The sequence below is a fragment of the Malurus melanocephalus genome, unplaced genomic scaffold, assembly GCF_030028575.1.
Source record: "Malurus melanocephalus ecotype Western Australia unplaced genomic scaffold, MMel_1.1 scaffold_33, whole genome shotgun sequence".
Taxonomy (NCBI): Eukaryota; Metazoa; Chordata; class Aves; order Passeriformes; family Maluridae; genus Malurus; species Malurus melanocephalus.
In genome coordinates, this window is record NW_026623265.1 from 1,569,967 (window position 1) to 1,591,891 (window position 21,925).

Consider the following 21,925-nt stretch of genomic DNA (forward strand, 5'->3'; position numbering starts at 1 on the left):
CTTGCRAATGGCTAAACCTACAAGCTGTGACTTCGGCCACCCATCAATCTGCTTATCTGCTCTTAACAGAACAGGAATACCTTTCCCAAACAAGCCACCTTACAACCATACCATTTCTGCAGGTGTTTATTATGCCACTGAACAGATAAAGTGTGGAATTAATCTTTGTCCCAAAAGGAAATMAGTGGTCTGCTGAAGGGCTAAAACATCGTTCATTAGACAGTTAACTGAAAGGTTTTCCTAGCCTTAAGGAAAAGACTCCAAGTAACTAAAATTTTCCATGGTAGTTTTACCTTCTAAAATCTAGGACTGATCTTACAGCAGAAAAGAAAGTTCAAGGATTAAGACATTTGGCAAAATTATCATTAGTTCTTTTTTACAACCTTACTGTGTGACATTCGGAATATCACTTACCCACTTGCTGTATGAAATGGGTATAACAGCACTTCTTTACCTCCACCGTGGATCAAAAGGATAAGCATATTAATCATTTTCCAAGATGCTCAGGCAATATGATTAGTGAAGAAATAAATACCCTATGCAGATTGACCTTGGAAAATGGAAAATGCTCACAGCTCTTCTGTGAAGCACAGGTACCTCACTGCTGCTTCTTCCAGCATGTTTATCCAKCATGATCTTGAAATCTTGTCTTCTTTGAGGAGTCACAGAGACTAGCAACAGCAGTTGACTTCCTCTCCCTGAGCTTCCCATCACACAAACAAGATAGGAGGCTCCAAGAAGAGAAATCCCYGTTGACTGTGGGAAGCCATACCCTGGACTGTTTCTCTTGTGGCTGCTACAAACTGTAACCACCTCTGTTTCTTTCCTGGAGGTGATCCTAACCTGGAGGAGATCATGAGTTCAACATTGGGACATGCAATTAGCTTTTGCTACCTGACAATGCTCCCACGACCCCTGAGGTTATCCTGAGTCTCCTGTAGTAAAMTGGAGAACTGCAGGAATACTTTCCCTTGTAGCACAGTAGCTAAATATTACCCGGCCTGTTAGCTGCAACACTGTGCCAAGGATTTGTTTCACTCTGCTCGTCACTTGCACTTGAAGAGAGGTTTGCTAAGGATYAAATCTATGTCTCTGATGAGCTTCTGCACATGAGATACAGGAATAGGCTGTGTGCTTATGCTCTGCCAAGTTCCTGAGGTGACAATTTGAGAAAGGCAATGGGAAAAGTAAAAAAATCCAGTACCCTATTGGTAACGGTACAAATCACAAATTTGAGATCTGATTTTGAAGCATGGTCTCAAGTTTTCCAGATAAGCCAAAGCCATAGATGAGCAGCTTGTGTGCCATTTCTGCTGGTTGCTCTGTATCATCCATTTAGACCATTAATCTTAACTCTGAACAGTGTCACCTCCATGCATTCCTGCTAACCTCTACTTTTCATAGCACCAAGTGCCCTGCAGTGTAGCAGAATTCTTTTTTCTTTTTGCCCATTGTATCCAAAGAAGGGAACAGAAAGATGACAAAAGTCTGTACGAAGCACACTTGTATGTGCCTGCCTGACAGCAGTRTAATTAACTTACCCTTTCAGCCACAATCAGATAAATCCCAAACCAACTTGCATTCTTCCTGTACATATTCAGAAAAGGAAATCCACACGTTTATATTCAAAATCCACATTCAAATAAACCACTGGTCAAATCTTGCCATCTAATGGTGTCTGAAAGCCCCAATTTGCATTTGCAGAAATCTTTCCCCTTCTCCCATCCCACTGCCCCCACAGTCTTCCTGCAGGCTCTTCCAAGATGGCAGGGTCAGACATCAGTGCAGGGACACAACCATCACAGTGTGCTGGTGCTCTCATTACACAAACACTTGTTTTCTAAAGTTTATAACTGAGATTTGATGTTCACTGCATACTGCAGCTTTACGTGCAATGTTATTTCCCGACAAACCAAAGAAAACTTATGACTGTTTCTCAGCTGTGAGACATCAGGAACTGATTTATGCTGGTTGCAATTTGACTTCCAACCTTCAAACTAAGATCCCTTCCCATCCACTTCAAACATTTTGCAGGTAAGTTTTTACACTGTTCATTGGTGATTTCTCATGGAGTTGCCTTCCAGCATCGTTCCTGCCATACCTGTGGGTACTTTATAGAGCCTAACTTTGCAAACCCTCCCTTGGGACAGTCCCTGCAAAAGTGGTTCTGGTGATTCCAATGCCGCTAGATGGGCTTTTCCAAAACAAGGGTAACACCCTTGTTTTTCCCATGAAATCTGTGTATGGAGGTCTGTATGCAGCAATGCTCAGCTCTTTACTCTGTTCTTGGCTCATGCAAGCAGACTGATCGACGGTGTTTTATATGTTTGCTGAACTTGTGCAAAGAAGGCCGAGTCCTTAAAAATAAAACAGAAGGAATGCTGTGGTACTGTACTCTAGTTCTCAAAAATGTTGCTGTGTTGTTTTAGGCTAATGTTCTAACATCACAGATGTTCCCTTTCTTAACATGGAGGGAAAGATCAGAGCACCATTATCCTTAGCTGGAAATTACAGATCTTTATTTTTTAAGCGGATGTAGAATTTTCTTCTTTGGCAGACAATGTTTTTTATTTGATAAGAGGACGAAAACTGGCATGCAGTATGGCCAGTTAGTCAAACAATGTACCTTTATGTTCAATTATATCAAGTATTGAAAGGAGGAAAAATTCCATGGCTTGAATTCACAGATGTGTTCTCCAACATTTAAAATTTGTGGTTTTGCTTGKGTGTATATGATACAATATATCATCCCATATCAAAACACTCAAATGATCCATCAAAGATCCAATGATAAAATAATTGCAAAGAAACTGGAATGCTTCAAAGACACTATCAGGTTCAGTTCATGTACTTTCAGTTCTGCCAAGCTATTCCTCTACATAGAAATAGAGAACATTTGAGATACTTGGACTTAGCTGTGCATCGCCAACAAAACTTATGTGGAAGAGAAGTAAATTGAACAAAAACAAAAAATGGCACCATTTGTCATTATCACTTGAAACTTAAGAGTAAAATTTATTTTTTTTTCCAGAATGCTGCATTTTAACAACAGTTGATCCTCTCTTTAGTGTGAAAGCACTGATGCCTCACTTACATTGTAACATCAATCTGGAGCTTTTATGCCTGGCCATCAAATACCATATCTAGTAAAAATGCAGTGCATGGAGACTGAGTTGTTTCTCTCCTGGACTAAACTTCTTTCTACTTTGCAGCCACAGAACAATGGACTATGAACTTCAATGTACTGACTGCACATCTCAGGTGAGTAAAACAATTCTGTGACTTCACTCTCACACCTCCAGATAATTTGGGACATGGAATAACCCAGGAGCAACCAGCTCCAGTCTCACTGCTTGAGCATGACTTCCAAAAGTGGATGCTCTACACTATATCCAACCCTGTTCTGCTGGGTGCAGCTCCARCATCCTACCCACAGCCACTGCATCCAGGCAGGAAAACTAGTGTAAGCAAGAGGACTATGGTGCCAGGAAGAAATGTGCAAGTTTTATTTTTAAACGTTGCTGGACTGGAAAGTAGTCATATGGCTTATTGATATTGCAGGAGATAGCAGTGAATAAGTTAAAGAAGATTTCATTCCAAAACGCGTTGCTTTCATTTTTAGCTAAGCTAATGTACACGTATATTCTCTTATTTTTGAAAGTGTTGAACAACCACCTTTTTCCCCCCACAAAGATCTGTAAGTACATGCATGGCACTTCCTATAAAGCTATCGTGGGCTAAAGGATTACAAACAATGATTTTTTTTTTTTAAATAAGAGATATTCATCAGACCCAAATATAATTATTTAAATCAACTTCTTCCTGAGCAACTCAGAATTTGGAATGTGCTGAAAAGTTTCAATAAATAAGTCAAAGATTACCAGCTTAAAATGTACCTTTGAACAGTTAAGCAAAATATATTTAATGACAGAGAAACAGGCCATAGGACCAGGAATATTAGATGGCATGTACCAAATAAATTTCAAAATTACCATTTGAGGAGGAAAGGCCAGGTTGATTGTTACAAAAATACAACAATATTAAAACCTAGCGAGTAAATCATTAAGCAGCTTTTGTATTTAGATTATAAGTAGTGATGGCTGAAGATACCATTAAACAGACAGAAACAGACTTTACTGTAAGAGGCAGTGAATTTGCAGGAAGGGTGAATGTGTTAAATGACTATATTCTGTTAAAATGTTGGCAGAAAAAGGATTCAAACAGAATTTCAGAAACATGAGAATACTAGTTTTCTTTCCAAAATATAACAACTCCACAGTGTGTAAACTAATCATTACTCTTTCAATGTAATTTCATAGAAACCACTTAAAATATACAATGCAGCAGATTCATATTTTAGCTAATATGTTAGTTACTATCTGTGCCATTTTCAGCTTGCTTTAATGTGCTCCCCCACAGTAGTGCATTGCTACCACCAACCTGGGATGTTAATAATGAGAACAGAATCTTCTCCCTGGTATTTTCTGCAAGTTAGCATCTTGTCTTAACACTTCTTTATTTTCATTCTCTGTGGATAGGTAAAGACTGAGTGGTGAAGAAGATGGACCATAATGTTTATTGGCTYTCAGCAGGCTCAAGGAAGAGAAAATCCTTGGAAAGCCCATTTGAGGTGATCCTGAATTTATATACTTTATCCATCACAAAATAACTTATGCTTGTTACAGCAAACTGAAGTGTGACCTTGCAAATGGCAGCTCTGGAATAGGAATTGAAAATTTTCTGGTACATATTTGAGAAAGGATGTGAGAGAGACACAGGTGGATATCCTGGCAAGCAGCTGCAATATCTTGTCCCTGCTTCCTTCCTGTGCTCTAGGGACAGGAATTTATTGCTATTATTTTCTATTAGTCCAGCCTTCTCTAGCAACAATGGTGCACAAGAGGCCAAGGCCGCATCAAGACCCCCAAAACTCCCCCTTATTTTGCTATGTAGCAGAAGGCCAAAGAACTTTGCCCAGGGCTGTCACTCATGCACCACCAGTGCTGGCAGGCTGCTGAACAGCCAGTAAGCACACACAGGGAACCCCACCCCAGGTACACCCATCTTAACAACAGGACATCACATATTGGTGCTGTTTCTTTGCCTTCTCAGATCCCACTGATGCCCTTTCTAGTGTTGGCAGATAATATGTGTAGTGATTAACAGGGGCAACTTCCACAGTGACTCTCCTAACAGCCTATCACTGAGTCAGCTTTGGTTTCAGGGAGCACATTGTCTTGTATTTGTTTTATGATTCTGAATTATTTCAACTAGAGAAGCTATCTATGTTCATTCTGTTAATTTTCCTTCCAGCCATGCTAAAAGCAAGAGTCTCATGTTTGTGCTGGTGGGGAAGCTATGTTCAGCTTCAGATGTGAACAACTAAATTCTGCAGTTGCAGAAATACAGGTCATGCTTAGTAGGAGTTCCAGATCATCTAAGTTTTTTAATCAGTAGCTTTTTCTGTATCTTTTTGGATTTGTGACCCAAAAAACCAATAAAAATCTAAAAATACCATTCTTGAATATAAACCACRTATTTTACACCTTTTTCTTTAGAATCTAATAGAAACATACTCAACTGCTCAGACAAAGCTAGGCTTGGCACTTTTAATTTGTTGTTGCCATTCATTGACCTGGTACCTTTTCTCACTCTATGAACTAGAAGGGTTTACCCAAAATATCTGGCTCCTGTAACTTGCCTTATACCCACTAGTGTTGATGTGGCAGAATAGCAGCCTCACTCCTCCGGCATGGGGAATTCAAGGAGCCGTTACCTAGCCCCTTTCTGAGCCCGTTATCCTTGGGTTCCCAGACAAAGCAATGGCTCGGACTATAGCACTGGGATACCAATGTACTTTGGACAGAAAAAGGCAATCTTCCCAAATGGCTCACTGTCTGTAGTTCACTTACTGGTRGCTCATGCCACAGTGTTATGCCATGAAGACTTATTTCTGGTCAAAGAGAGAGAGGAGAATCTGTAAAATTTACTTTTCAAGAATGCTTAATCTATTCTTCTGTATTTCACATGTTCCCAAAGGACTACTGTGTATTCCAAAAGTTATTTTGTGACAGATGGTAGGTACTTCTCACTTGAACTATGCTATTGCAAGGATGCTACAGAGCCAACATTGTATAATGAATCAAACCTGCAAAATCAGGTATCTCCCAATGGCTCCAGCATGTGGGAATGGTCTCTTCTGTTCCATTTCAAATCCGCTGCGCATTAGCTCAGTTCTTTAAGGAATTACTTTTAATAATAATTAAAAAAAATCTTAAGAAAGCTGGAGGGGTCACCAGAAGAGAAAGGATAGCTTTTCCATCCATCACCTTTTATAGATATCCTCTAGCCACTTTTCATCATCTTCTTCCTCATCATCTATTGGCTCCTCTGTTTCCAGAGGAGAAGGAATGAAGAACTCAGGTCTGGGACGTGGTTTCCTGATATGAGACTTCAGTCCAAACTTGCGCTTTAGCAGGTGGAATTGTTCTTTGACATAGTAATAAAACTCATACTCGTATCTCATGCGCTGGTAGAGGATCTGTATTGCTTCTGGAGAAGGGACGGTCTTTTTCACTGTCACAGTGAGATTGCCAAGTTTCCTATGTTCTGTAAAGAAATAATAGCAAGCAACATGGGGGATGATTAGTGAGACCAGATGTAAATTTTTTAATTAAAATATTAAGGCATGATCCTACCACATTACTGATACAAATGAGCTCAAKCTGCTTCTTTAATAATGGATTTACTTTTAAGAAGACATGAAAAAATACAGATGTTAGAAGTCAGACTCGCATATTTGAATATGGCTACTTCACAGATGCCATTTCGCTTGTCTGCAGTCATGGAAGATGTTAATTGTCAGTAGTTATCTGAAAATGAAAACAGGTCATATGAATTATGAGCATAAGCTACACATACAGAAACCCATGATCTTGCTTGGCTTTGGAAATTTGATGTCAGGCACACCACCGAGCTTAACTAATCAATTACTTCCTATGTGGCATATGGTGACCTGTCTCAGCTGTGGTTTACTAGAGTTAAACTCAAACAGGTATTTGTCAACCTGAATCCATCTCATRGCAGCACCAAAGGGTTATTGGCATCACCACAAGACACCTCAAGATCAACTCTGCCTGTTAACTTTCTCATTCTATAATACTTATTAATGRAACTAGACTCATCTTTCTGTCATGCCCTGGGACTGGAAGACTTCACTGTTTTTTTGTTCACCTGACAACTTTTGCTTTGGTAAACTGAAATACAAACCTTTCATTGTTGATAAAAAATAAGAGTTACTAACAAAAATACTGAATTATCTCTGCCTTCTCTCTCAATAGGTGAGTYTACCATTGGCGATGAATGCATTTGAACAAGGGGTAAAGCAAACTCATTTTGCTCTTCTCTACATGGCAATAGGCTGCCAGAGCACCCTAAGTATTTTCATCCTAAGTATATCATATGGGAACCTAATTCTTATTAATTCTATAAGAGAACTAGTTCTTCAAGTCAGAAATATTCAAAAAGATCAGGCCATGAAGGATGGCAAAGAAAAAGCTTACATAGAGGAAGCAGACAACAAAGAATACTTTGTGTTTCCAACTGGGTTCCAGTGGCAGCAACCACCATTACTTCCAGAGGGAGTTTCTGAATCAAAATATGATTTTACCACAGACAGAGTTTTGTTCACATGGGCAGAATAAATTGAGGTCTTCTGAAGCACCTGCCAGCAAAGCTTAACAAATGCTTAACATCTCTACAGAGAAACATGTTTTCACAATTACTTACAAATAAAGCTAAGGGATGCAGCAATGGCTTCTAGTAGGAAAAGTGAGWTTTTCATGAGATCCCACAAGCAGTATGCTTATCCAAGAGAAATAATCAAGAATAACATTTTAGGAAAGAGAGGAATTTTMAACAAATATGAATCCTTTTATCCCAAGAGGTAATAAAATACAAGCAAGTCCATATAGCAAGTGCAACAGCAATGATTTTTAGACAAAAAGTTGGTATGAGATTTTAAATCTTGAAAAATACARCAGATGGGCAGAGCACACCAGTGAAGATGAACTACTTTCTTTAAATTGTAGAAGTTTAATATCCATATGGCTTAGGTATYCACACTTGTAAACAAATTTGTTTTTCAGTCAGTGGACACACATTTTCCTCCTTCKGAGTAAGGGAATTAAGGGGAAACAACTCTGAACATTTTAATACTACAKGAAACAAGTGCTGCTGGGCTGGATGTCTTCTTATTCACTGGACTTAATTGTGTCACACCCATCTGGTGCAGAATAAAAAATTTATATCTGAAATAGGTATTCTCCCTGTCAGTTTTGTTTACCAGCTGCAGCAGAGTATTGGAAATGCAGGAAGAATGATACAAAGAGAGGATATGTTAATTAGCTTACCCAATGCAACAAAAAAAATATCCAAAGCATTAATTCTATTTTGCATCTATACTTCTAATTCTTTCTTTGAAGGAAGAATGGTTCTTATTGGTTGGTAACTATTAAAACATACTACTATGTAATTAAATAACTTTGTAGTTAACTTTGTAGTTAAGTAACTTTGTAGTTTTTTATACCRAAATCCGTCTCTACTCATATATCTAAGTAATTAAACAATTTTGTGTAATACACAGATGTCTCTATTCTTTAATTACAGTGATGTCCAGTGAAATATGCTCTATATTTACTGACTGGTTATCAATTGTTTAATTTAGATAGTAGCGAAATGATTAAAATATACAAAAACAGAATTAGAAAGAAAGATGCAATCTTTAATGTGYTATTTGGCTAAGAAAAAGTGTAGAAAAAGGATAAGGAAATGCATTTAAAACAGACGTTATCATAGAAAGCACAACCTGTAATTAGCGATTAGCATGAAGTATTTTTGCTGAAAATATCTGGGTTCCTCAAGAGCTTATTCTCTTCTGCACCACCTTTACCCATGGACCAGAATAGACAAACAAATGTCTCCTCTTGCYAAATTCTAAGTTGTGTTGTTGAAGTTACCTTCAAATTGCCATTGATGGGTATGAGATGACTACACTACAGGAAGGCCACTGTACTGTCCTTGGGAGAGAAGAAAACTACTTTCTTATGATTACTGAGCACTTCAAGACATTCCTCTTTCTTGTGCTTAGCTGATAGCTCCTGCCAGCTTTGCAGTCTGGTTTTCTTTACAAAAYCAGCAGCAAATATACACTGTTAAATATTGCATTTATTAGCTTAAGCCTTTCTACTGCTTGCCAACTTGGTTTTTATTTTACGTAAGTTATTTCTGTTACAGCAAACTCCATTTAGCTCACTGGAAAAAGCTCTTTACTTATATGGTCCCTCCAGGACTCTAAGTGGGAAAAGCCACTTTCACAGCTCCAGCTCCCTTCGGTGGYTGCTTCTCCCAGCAGAGAGGGGCATTTGTGCTTAGCCCAGGAGCGCTGCCAACGACGACAAGGTGAAAAGAATGGGATTGTTTTCTTGGGCGGGGGGACAGTCTGTGGAGGGCAGGAGCAGCCAAAGGCAGTGTCCTGGTACTTTGCAAGGCAGGCAGCAGCCCGGTGCTCTGTGCCACCTTTGCAGCACAATACACTCCTCATCTGAATTCGCTGTGGCAGTGGCACAGGGGTTTCTGTATGTGTACAATTCTGTGCTCTATCCACACACACCTATGTCTATAGAAGCACATRCACAGACAGAAACACCCACACTCTGGAAGGCTGCAGGAGCAATGTGAATTTTCTGGCTCCTGTTTGCTTGCCTTGCAGCACAATCATGCAATGCATGAAGAGCTATGAGGTGTGGGCTGTTGGATGGCGTGAGTTGGGGCTGTGCCTGGATGCAGGCTCAGCATTTTGATAAAACAAGTGAGCTCTGCTGCTTTTTGAACTTGAACTTTATTTAGACTGGGTTTTAATCTTAAATACTCTTAAAAGGCTCTCTAATACAAATATGAATGAAATCACAAAACWGCCCCTTGAAGTCACCTCAACCACCTCTTACCATAAAAGCAAAATGGAAAAATAGGTAGATCTGGCCTAAAGCCAAAATACCAATCTGCATATGCTACATAAACCCAGCTGTCCCACCRAAGGACCCATGTGATGACCTTTGAGACAGCTAACCAGATGCAGGGCAACAAACTACACCCTACTTCTTAGGGTTATTTTTTTTTAAATGTGTTTGCTTTGGCATTCTTTTAAATTACTGGAAGAATGTACTATACAGTAATGCAACCTCCYAGTGCAGCCTGCTCATACCTTGAATTAAGACTAAAGAGGTATGCAGATAGGAATGAAGAAAATTAAATTCTTTTGGGTTACCAGTTGATGAATGTTTATAGTTACTTTCCACACTCTCACTTTTTTTCTTTTTTTAACCTAAGGAATGGACATTACTCACTGCAGCAATCCAAACCATAGGGAAAAGTGAGTTTTATAATTTGTGGCTCCAAAAACCTTGAATTGCCATATTTAGACAAAATGATTCTAAAGGCATTCTCTACCATTTCAGACTGATGTACTCTCCAGTGTCCTGCTGTTTTGGTGGGCACCATGCAGAGGTTGCTCCTCAGCACTGATCCTGGATGAAGCCAAAGGGAGCCCAGACCTGGGGGTCCCTCCTGGAGAGGTGAGGCGAGCTGGTGGCAGTGCAGGGTGGCTGCAGGCCGGCAGAACTGTGGGCTTGCCTGGTTAAGGCTCGTGGTGGGAGAACGCCAAGCCAAGCTGTTGTGCTGGCATGGCTGTGCCAACACGATGGCTGCCACAGACATAGCAAATTCATTTCCTGCAGGGAAGCCCCGCATTTCAATTGTGTGCAGCTGAGCTACAGCACATGCCTACTTCTCCCGAGTTTTAAATGGAAATAAATGTGTRTCACTGTGGTTAGAAGTGACGTACGAGGGCCTCTGCTTGATCTGCCTCTCACTGCTGCAGTGCCAACCAGGGCTCTGATGGCTATGTTAGAAATTATGTGCCCCGGAATACTTAACTGCAGCTTAGCAAAACATTTTCTTGCACAACAAACTTGCTTTTCAAACTCAAAATTTTTAGCCTGGCTTTTGAAGGGTATCTGGAAAAGGAGAACAGATGAGACACCAATGCGTTGGGTTCACATGTCTTTCCAGTGACGACAGGGCTACTGCCACTCAGGAGCCTCAACCCAGGGCAGGTCCCTGAATCCAAGCTGGAGGAGGGRTGGCGTGCTGCAGCCACGCTGCACGATGGAGCACTGGAGCACCTTGCTTAGGCTCACATTTGTTAAAGGAAAGCAGGGATGGTGGAGAAAACCTAACAGAGACACTGACCAGGCAGGGATATATTAAAAATCAAAACTAAAGGAAAAGTTAATTTGTCCTGTAGAATCTACTAACTTTCTCTGAAATACTATGAATCCCATATATTAACCTTTTTACTGCTAGTTTACTCTTTGCTCAGTTATTCACCTCAACAAAATATGGTGTGATAATGACACGCAGATAAAGATTAGACCCTCACGTGCATACTGGGCACAGTTATGCCAGGCTCACTAGCAATGTCTGCTCTGTTTTAGCACTTCTGTCCTGAATTGCTGTGCTGCTTTGGTGACATGGACCAACTCCTAACTCCAGGGCATTAGGAGAACTCTCACACGCTGGCACACAGTCATTTCCTATCTCCTAATGGTCAGGCATGGATTTCTCTGAAAGAACATCTCTCCAGAGGTCAAGGAAACACCCAGAAGCTGAGAGATCTACAATCCTAGGAAATGGAACATTCTATTATTTATCAAACAGAGATCTTGGAAGCAAATACACCAGACTGTAATGAGCATGGACACTGTAAAATGATGGCTGTCAATGATAGAGACGGAACAAGGTGAGACAGCAATGTTCATTCTTCTTCCTTACTACTACAATGAATAAAGAAACCAGCGGAAATAATAGTCTAACTGTTAACATAATTTCATTATTTATATTACCATAGACAAAATTCAGGAAGCTCTGACAATGATAAACTGGCAGAGAAAGATGGAGGGATGTCAAAACAGAGATTAGCCAGGAAGAGCTCAAATAGATAATCTGAAAGACATGTAATCAAACAACTTCTTATGTTCAAGGATGTAAACACCAAAGAGGTATGACATAAAATCACAGTAGGGAAGAAACATGAAGAAAAAAGAATAAAAAATCATTAGTGATAAGTGAGAAATGATAAATGTAAGAAGTAGCTTGGGCAGATAAAGCCATAAATAACAAAAGAAACATCTTTCTGCAGCATGCAAGTAACATATATTGGGAAAATATCACAGAGGTCAACACTGCTCTGGTCTGACTGTCAACTGGACAACGCAACAGCGATATCCATTCACCAGTGCTCTTACACACTACTGGAGCTATTGAAGGCATTATATCACTATTATCAAACACTTGCCATACAACACATTCAGCAATGTAAATATCTGACTTTCTCCAGCTACCACCCTCTGGAGTCTCTCCTCCAGCCAGTACATATTTATCACAAAATYTCTAACTCTCCTCCTGGAAACTTCACAGTGTTATGCCTTTGCTCCAACAAGTTCAGAGCTGTGGATCCAACAGCTTGGACTTCCAGTTTCATGGGACACCTCAACCAACACTCCTGTACCACACATTGCCTCTGCTGCTGCCCTCAGCCTGGAAATCTGCTGCATCTCACACAAGATCAGATAACAATTCTCAACAGGATCTTCTAAGAGACTCCTTTATTTGGGGTATTTTAATGTTGCATTCCCAGTCCAGGTAGGTCAACACAAAAGAAAAAGTTGAAAAATAACACACTGGCAAAATGAGCAGGGAGATCCTTACGAGAATGTGATTGGGTACTTTCATAGCCATTAAGCAACTTTTAAGTTGAGCTAGACAGAGTTCAAGGTGCCAAAACCAAAGTCATCTGCAGAGGAAATGCCAGGATTGTCTAGTTTGAGTTGCTGAAAGAACTGCTATGGTTGCAGGTCACACACAATTTCTAATGTATCTTTTATAGCTGTTTAAGTCTTACTGAATCCACTCAAAGCTGGATCTGGCAAAACCACAATTTAAAAATAGGTTCTTACAGATCACTTGTGGATAATGCTGCATAGTAGGTCATGCAGATATTAACATTTCTACTTTTTTGCAGGGAGAAGAGAGAGTTGCAGTGACCGAGACAAATTTCAGCAGGGCTTACGAGCAGGAAAAGCTTTACCACAGCTATGTGATGCAGAAAACCTGCAGAGATATAGTACAGGACTTGAGAATCAGGAGCAGGCATCTTGCCTTTGTGCTTTGAGTCCTGATAGGCTGCTATCTTCCACAAAAAGGAAGTGATGAGGACGCGTGCTGTGCAAGCTAAGAAGTCCAAGAGGGATGGAGAGAGGTAGAGACATCTTTATTTCCATATATAGTATTGGTCAGTGAAACACTGGCATATAGCATCCAGTTCTGTAACCACATCCTAAATCAGACAGAGTATGAAAACAGCCTCAGAATGAACACTGGGGCTGAAAGGGACACTTTGGAGAAAGATGATAAATTTGTTCTGGTCAGCTTACCAAAAAAGATGATTGAGAGGTGACTTGTTTACAGCATCTGCATATTTTTATGGTGAGAAAACTGTGGGCACTGAAGGGCTGGAAGTAGAAACCAGACAAATGCAGACTCTAAGTAAGGTACTGTTGCTTTAAAGCGGTGAAGGGGATTAACTGTTAGTACAAAACAAACATAGTTGATTTGCTATCACTTGATACTTTTGTATCAATGCTAGGTAACTTAATGAACTCCAGACACTGGTCTGTATGTAGAAGGAAGACTGTGCGGCTACAGCACATAGGAAGCCAAGATCAATGTCCCAATGACCCATTTAAGCCCTTCATAGATGCAAATTTTGAACACCTTGCTTGTGCCAGCTTCCGAGTCAGAAGCACCACATGCAAAAGCCTTTTTGTCACTGCCTTTCAGATACCTCAGTGTGCAGACCATTTTTGGAAGGTGTCTAAACACCCATCTTGCTACCTTTTCCACTTCTTGGCTGTTCAAACCTAGTGGTCACCACCCTGTAGTATCAGGCCTTGCAGGAATGGGAAATAGTCCTACATTTAAAAAAATGTTGAGACCATGGCCTTAAATATTCTTAATTCTAAGTGCAGCCTCTTAGACTCTTAACCTCTTAGACTTAAGCTTAAGTCTTCCAAGATGACACATATGACTGCCTATTTCTTTATATAACTAGTGAAATGAAAAATGAAAGCAAAAATAATAACTAGGATGAAAGTAATGCCCAGTAATAAAATTTATGCACTGCCAAGGTAAAATCACAACTGACAGGAGATAAAGGACTGGGAAGATGCGTAGGAAAGCTGATATTAAAATGGAGAAAAAAAAGCTGCTATCGGTTCTTTTCTCCCTTGTGAGAGAGTTGCCAGTTCTAAGAAGATTTGCTCCCAGCCATGTCGGCACACAGACAACTGAAAGCCCCAAAATGCTTTTATTTCTTATTATTCCAAGTTACAGGCGGTCAAGAGATAATTGTCATTTTTGCCCTTAGGTTCCTTTGTGTATAATGAGTGACTGAAGGGGGCCAGGGGCCGAAGCACTGCTGAAAAAGTAAGAATGCTACCAGAGCAGAAACAACACACTGTTCCTTTCAAGTTCACCCCCTCTTGGCCCGCAGCCCAACTGCCTTGGCCAGCTGCCAGGAGATCAGGACAAAGGCTTCCTCCTCTGGCCAAAACCGAGGAAAAGGGTCTGTTGTTTAACACAGGCAGACTTGTTTCAGCAAGAGAAAAAAAAAAAAAAAAGGGGAATTATGTTAACTAGAAGTCCTGGGAGAGGAGAGTAATCTCATAGTGTGGCTAATGAGATTCTCACCCTGTGCTTTTCCTGGAGAGGGAACATCTTGATTTTCTACTGTTCAGGCTAGAAGGCAAAGTATAATGTCCCAACAGGGCTAAGCCAGAGTCTTCATGCCCCCTGGGGTCACTGTGGACTAGAAAAAAGAATTCGTTTTTCCTCCTTCCAGGAAGCTCCAGGCAACCCACTCTGCCCTCCACGCTGGCACTAATACAAGCTCGCGTGAAGGGTGAGTGTCCTCACTCAAAAAAAGACAGGAATTCCTATGCACCTAGCAGTCCACCAAGAGTCTGACATATAAGCCAAACATTTGGCTTTCTCAGGACTTCACAGTGACCCAGCCTCCTGCTGGATTTCCACAAAGGTGTCAAATCCAAATCAAGCTCAATTCACACTTGGGCACTGCCTCTGTTACAGAGGCTGCAGCTGTGTCTGAGGAACCTGGGACACTTGGGATTTGCTGCAATTTGAGAGGTTGTGCCTCACCTGGAAATCTTGGAGGCAGATGCTGTGGCAGAAGTTACAGAGATACACTGGCTCTTCGATCCTGAGCACCACAGCGCTCCCTCAGAGGCTGTATCACAGGATGAAGTGTTTCAGTGACCTGTGGCAGGACACATTCCCTGGCAATTCTTTAAATGCACTAGAGCTTGTGGAAGCAGGCCCCAATTCAAGGAGAAGTGTGATTTTAATCTGCTCGGGTTAATATAAATGAATATAGGACATTTTTAGGTGATTAGAAGCTGTTCAAACACCATCAAGATTTACACATGCAGGTACTTGCTCTGTATTCCAAGGAATACATTTTCCTCCAGAAGGAGTGTGGAAAAAGCATTTTTGACATACGTATGAGACCAAGATGTTTGAAGATAAAGGCTCCTCTATGCACCCCATGCACCCGTGCCAGCCAGCAGCAAAGACAGCTCTAGTGACTGTCACCCGTTTTCAGTGACAGACACCATCAACTCCAGGACACCTCGACCATTCTCGCTTGTGCGTCAGCACAGGGAACAATCCATTGAGGAAACAGAGCTTGCTCAATGATCTTTTTTAATTCAACTCCCATTTAGCATTACAGTGCAGACAGGGAACAGATACATGGGAATCGTTCTGCCATCTATCACGTTGTTTATAGGAAGTGTATTCTCAGTAGCCTGAACTCTATTGCTTGCTAAAGGACTTAGCTGAGTGCTGTGAAAGCACACATGAATTGGAATGAGAGACTTACGGGCTATGAAAAGCCATTGCTCCTGCACTTAATCCTGCAAATTGTCTCATGTCTGCAGTATTTCAACCAGTTATTTCATGCCATTGTTAGAGGGACTGGCTAGTATCAAAGTTTCCAGGATAGTCTGCACATTGGTTTAATGACAATACTAGACCTGACATAATGACTACCGTGCTTCAAAGTTATAGTGCACAAACCTTTCTCTCGTGATTAATAAAACGGGAGTCTTTTCATTTCAGTATTTACGGGCACTTGTAAATGTTAACACCTCTGAATAAGGATAAAATGAGACAGAAACCAGGAAGGATGTGACAGCAATCAGGAAAAGCTCTACAAGATAAATCAGTTTTGGGAGGGAATGAGATTACTAAATGGAACTAAACCTGCAACAACCTAGGCTTTTGAAGAACATTGCAATTTTCTACATTGCAATCTTCAGGAGTGGTGGAATAAAGGCACCCAACATTACTCACAAGATATGCAATGTTAAAAGCAATATCAAGATAAAGAGAGAAATCTGTTGAGGTAGGCTGGCCCTAGTCAGCAGTCAAGCACCCATGTGGCCACTTGCTCTGTCTCCCTCCCCCCACAATGGGAGGACAGAGAGAACAAGAAAAACAAAAGCAAGAAAACTTGTGGGTAGAGACAAGGACAGTTTAATCCGGAGGAGGAGGGGAGAGAGGCAATGATGTAAATGACATCCCTCACCACATCCCCCAGTCAGGATGGCAAGAGCAATGGCCATCCTAGAAGCCAAAGACCCCACTCCTTCCTCCACCCCTACTTTACTGATTATTGAACATGTTGTTACATGGTGTGAACTATCATCTCTTTGATCAGTCTGGGTCAGTTCTCCCAGCTGTGTCCCCTCCCAGCCTCTTGCCCATCCCCAGCCTACTGAAAGGCAGAGTATGAAGCAGAGAACCCATCAATGATATGTGAGCTCTGTAAGTAAATTTAATTTATCTGGTAACCTAACACAGAAAATACCATTAAGGACCAAAAGTCAGCATTTCAGTGCCCAGTTTCTGAGGCACTCCTCTAACAACAAATCTGAGTCTGAATCTACAAAATCCTACTTCATTTTCTAAGCTTACTAGAAGATTTTTTTTATTACAGAATATTTTAATGAAGTTCTGTGGAAAACATGATGAAAAAGTTATCTGAGAGAACAGTACACTCAGGGTTTCCATAGTAAGAAAAACAATGAAAAAATAAATAATCAAGCCAACTTTACAAAGGCCTGTCCAAAGATATAAAAAAATTCACCTCTGGGAGGCTCAGTGTACATTTATGTAGAAAGGACAGTGACCATGCTGGATGCACTTACACACGACAGCAGGGCCCTGAGGCATGATTTCACCCAGGCTCAGTGCTCACTGGGTGACCAATACACACAATCAGGTTTTGTCTTAAAATCATAAAATCATTAAGGCTGGAAAAGACCTCCAAGTTTACTGACTTCAACCTTTATCTGAGCACACCATATCAACTAAATCATAGCACTAAGTGCCACATTCGGTCTTTCCTTGAACTTTTCCAGGGGTGGTGACTCCACCACTTCCCTGGGAAGTTTCTTCCAATGCTCAAACGCTCAGTGAAGAAATTTTTTCTGATGCCCGACATGAACTTTCCCAGGGGCAACTTAAGGCCATTTCTTCTTGTCCTGTCATTGGTTCCCTGAGAGAAGAGACTGACCTGGCTACAGCCTCCTTCCAGTCAGTTGTAGAGAGCAARAAGGTCTCCCTGAGCCTCCTCCTCTCCAGACTAAACAAGCCCAGCTCCCTCAGCTGCTCCTCACATGACTTACCCTCTAGACCTTTCACCAGCTCCACTGCCCTTCTCTGGACATGTTCCAACACTTCAGTGTCTTTCTTGCAGTGAGGAGCCCAGAACTGGACACAGGATTTGAGATGTGACCTCGCAGTGCTGAGTGCAGGGGACAATCACTGCCCCAATCCTGCGGGCCACACAATGTCTGATAGACCAGGACAGCATTGGCCTTCATACCCACCTGGGCACACACTGGCTCATGTTAAGCCAGCTGTTGACCAGCACTCTAAGATCTTTTTCTGTTGAGCCATTCTGCAGCCAAAAAAATCTGCAGAAGAGATTGTTCTCTGCAACCCAGTGTACAGCTTTGGGAGGGACACACATGGAGCTATTGAGGGAGGAAGGGGACACCCAGTCAAATCAGCCAAATCAGCCCTGGCAATCCATGAGTGACAGATGCCACAGCTAGACTGCCTTCACATCCAGTCTTCGTGCGGAGTATATGGGTCCCAGAACCCGATTCAATGTCCAGATGGAAGCCAAGTTCACATGTAAACCCACAGGTGCTGGGAATATGAAATTGTGATTCTGAGCTCTTTAAAAACACATTCCTGACAGGCTACTCTAGTATGTCCAGTGACTGTGGTCATCAGATTCTAAATAAACAAAGTAACCTGGGCACATCACGTTCAGCTGAAACTTCATCCATCTGCTTGCCATAGTGGCTGACAGCATTTCTGGCACATTCCCAGAGCATTTAATTCTATTAAATACATTTACTGAAGAAATAAAAACCCTTAAACTGAGCAAATAAAGAATCATCATAAATATAACTAGGATTTTTTTCCATCTTGTTTGAGTAACAGTGGGAAATGAAAAACTGCAAGGCTAAAGGAAGTGAAGGGACTATTTATGTAGCATGGGAAAAATTAAACTGAGATTCAACATTTTAAAGTGGGTGACATCTGTTTATCGAAATACTTACGTTGTATCTTTTGCTTTTTGTCTTTCCCTGCTAAGACTCAGGAACAGGGATGCAGCGCTAGATTCATCGTTTGATTTCAGCGGCAGTCTGGGCAAGTTCTGACACTATTTCAAAATCAAAATATTGGTCTAGCATTGCCAATTGCTAATAAAATATACTAATGTATGATGTGCCATTTCTTCACTAAATTACTCACACATGTGTATACAATGTTAAAAGCTGGGACTAGTTTTTCCCTTTTTGCACATGAGAGAGAGGGGCTCTTTGCTGACTTTTTATCACTTTTGAACAAGTGGGATGTACACCAAGATTTGGACTGAAAAGGTAACTAAAGCAGTCTGTGAACTGAGCAGATGAATTAAGCAGGAACTCAAACCATTGATTTCTACATGTAGCTTGCAAAAACATGAACAAAGGAAAAAAATTTCAATTATTCATAGCAGAACCTTTGTCTAAGTGGTAAGTCTGCCCTTAAAATAAGCTAAATAAGGTGTTCTGCAACTGCACAAAGTACTGAGGCCTGCCAGGGATCCAATACCGTATTCCACCAGCAGCAGAAGGCAGTGCCAATAAATTCTGAAATTTAATATACAGACAAATTCACTTTGCAGTTTCACTGCTCTTCTGTTATCAAAATTTTAAGATCAACTGGGCTGATACTTTTGGTAAGCTGTTTGCTAAAGTATAAGATGACAGACCAAGTTTTCTTGCTATCAACCACGTGCATTGGCACGTCTGCACCAAATAGGCAAAGTTGTGCAAGGTGCAATTTGTTCTCGTTATTTTCAACTAAAAAGAGCTAAAACCAGCTGGYTACAAAAAGAGTTTACTGTCCTTCAGGAGCTATTCATGGTATATCTGGATGAATGCACGTGTGTATTAGGATGTGTGTGTGTATATGTATGCTCATCACAATAATACGTTTTTTTAAGGGCTTGGACCAAGCGCCCTCATGCCACCCTTTTCCACTATGCTGACTGGAAAGAACAGTTTGCCATCTGGAAACAAAACTAAACAATTTTAGCATGAGAAATCTGCTTCATTGCGCTTTAAAAGAATACATACCCTCCATGCTAAGTATCTCATCTGGTCATTACGGAAAATCAATTGATTTGACACATAAAATGACACACTTAGTTAGACTAAGTACCCAAACAACCATTTACCTCTCTTCACTGATCACACAGAGAGTTCAGTTTCACCAGTAAATAATTTAAGCACATTATTGACATTAAATAATGTCAATACCCAGTGAAGTAAACCAGGTTTGTCCGGTGTCTGAAGACTTTTCAAGGATCAGTCATGGCTACCATGAATTTGGCAGAGCATGTTTTGGAACAGTAGAGAGTGAAAAAAACTTAAAAAATAAAAATAAGATTTCTTTGCCCAGAAAATATTCAGTGGCATTTCAGTTTAAACAGAGTTTTGTGTGAATATTTTCATTGGATGTTTTAAATAGATTTGCTTTGGCTATGCTGTGACTTCTGTCACGTCCAATTTCCACTAGCTTTTGGAAGATGTATAATGTGTAGCACTCGTCCATTAATTACAAACTCCCATTTTAGGTAACAGAAAAAGCATGTTCTTGCCCAAGCAGTAAATCTCCAACCTTGGTAACATCCTGAGAGCCTCTGGAGCACAGCTCTGCAAAGCACTGGGGGATCTGGCTGATTGTGCACACCTGTGGCTCCCTGCATGCACCAAATACTCTGCTGCAGCAATGTCCCTGTGCTCCCTGCTCCTGTCTTCTCTGCATACAGGCCCAACACAGTCCAGCAACTGCACTCCCAGGAACTTGTGCTGTACATCTTTCCAGTGAGAAAGAAGCACAACCTGAAAGAACCCACCCCTTCTGTCCTCTTTGCTTTGCTAGATACAACAGTACTTTTTATCAATCTCCTTTTACCCTTTCCACTCCACAAAACCAAAGAAATCAAATAATGTAGCCACTGGCTTGGAAATGAATTGGAGCAGCTAAGAAGTAGGAGAAGCAGAGACAAGACAAGCACCCAGTTTCTGTTCTAAGCCCTACATCTGCATACTCTGCAACACTGAAGATGTGATACCCATAATAACTTACAGGTACATGTGTACCTTAAGTACAGCAATACATCACACAGCAACACAGCTTCACAGGCACTTTCAAAATCCAGTCGAAAGAAACATGGAAAAAGAGACAACTCATTCAAAGTTTTCATTGCACAAAAGATATTAGATAGACCCATATAGCAAAAGGCACAACAACAGGCTATATTATTTTATCACTAATCTGTCAGAACAGAAGAACATAGGTTTTTCCCTACGGTGAATGCGTAGAGCTGAATAATCCCATAACTACAGAGAAGCCAGATCAGAAAAAATAGCCATGGGGAAGGCAACCTGATTGTGAAGGGAGAGTATTTCAGGGCCTGAGAGCAGAGCAGGACTGCTTGCATGGGCAGACAACAGATGTCGCTCCAGACTTTCAGCAAACAGCAGAGCAGGGAGGGATGGGTAAATGCTGGTATTGCTGTTTCAACTTAAGCATTTGGAGGAAGATAACAATTTAAGACACTGCCCACTGGATAGCTTTTGTATTTCTCCTGAATCTTCAATTGCTACATTTTTCTCTCTCTCCAATATCCTCATTTCCCCTGAGTACACACTCACCAACAACTTGCATTGCCCAGAAATCCTCCCACTAGCTATCTGGAAAGAAATTTATGCTAGAGGGCATAACATGTTCTAACATGCAAATGCCTTTAAAACCACAAATCATCTTCAAAACCAGATTGCACAGAGGTGCATAAAGAATTCCTCCAAGACCTATTTTGGAGGCAAGTGAATTCAGCCAACTCACAAACATAAGCAGTAATTTCAATTCAGTAAGCATGTTTGGTATTCTCAAAACCTTTGCCCAAACCACATACCTCTTTGCAAGTGCACTTATTTTAAAAATATTTTTTCTTGGTCTGTTTTTTTGTTCACTTTTTGCCCTCAGCCTGTATGATAAAAACTTTCTGGGTGAGCCCCGGAGAACTGAGCAGACCAAATGCTAATTCTCATATGGAATTTATTTAGAGGGGGAGAAAATATCCCTGAAGTCGAGTAGT

General features: G+C 40.9%; 1 protein-coding gene across 1 annotated transcript in view; it reads right to left on the reverse strand.

Annotated features, from left to right (window-relative positions):
* Positions 1-3,014: 3,014 nt before the first annotated feature.
* UST (uronyl 2-sulfotransferase) overlaps positions 3,015-21,925 on the reverse strand; it is a 148,987-nt gene continuing 130,076 nt past the window's right edge. The window contains exon 8 of the mRNA XM_057363991.1: positions 3,015-6,609. Within this exon, the coding sequence (XP_057219974.1) occupies positions 6,326-6,609 (284 nt within the window). The 3' untranslated portion in view covers positions 3,015-6,325. The remainder of the gene's footprint in view (positions 6,610-21,925) is intronic.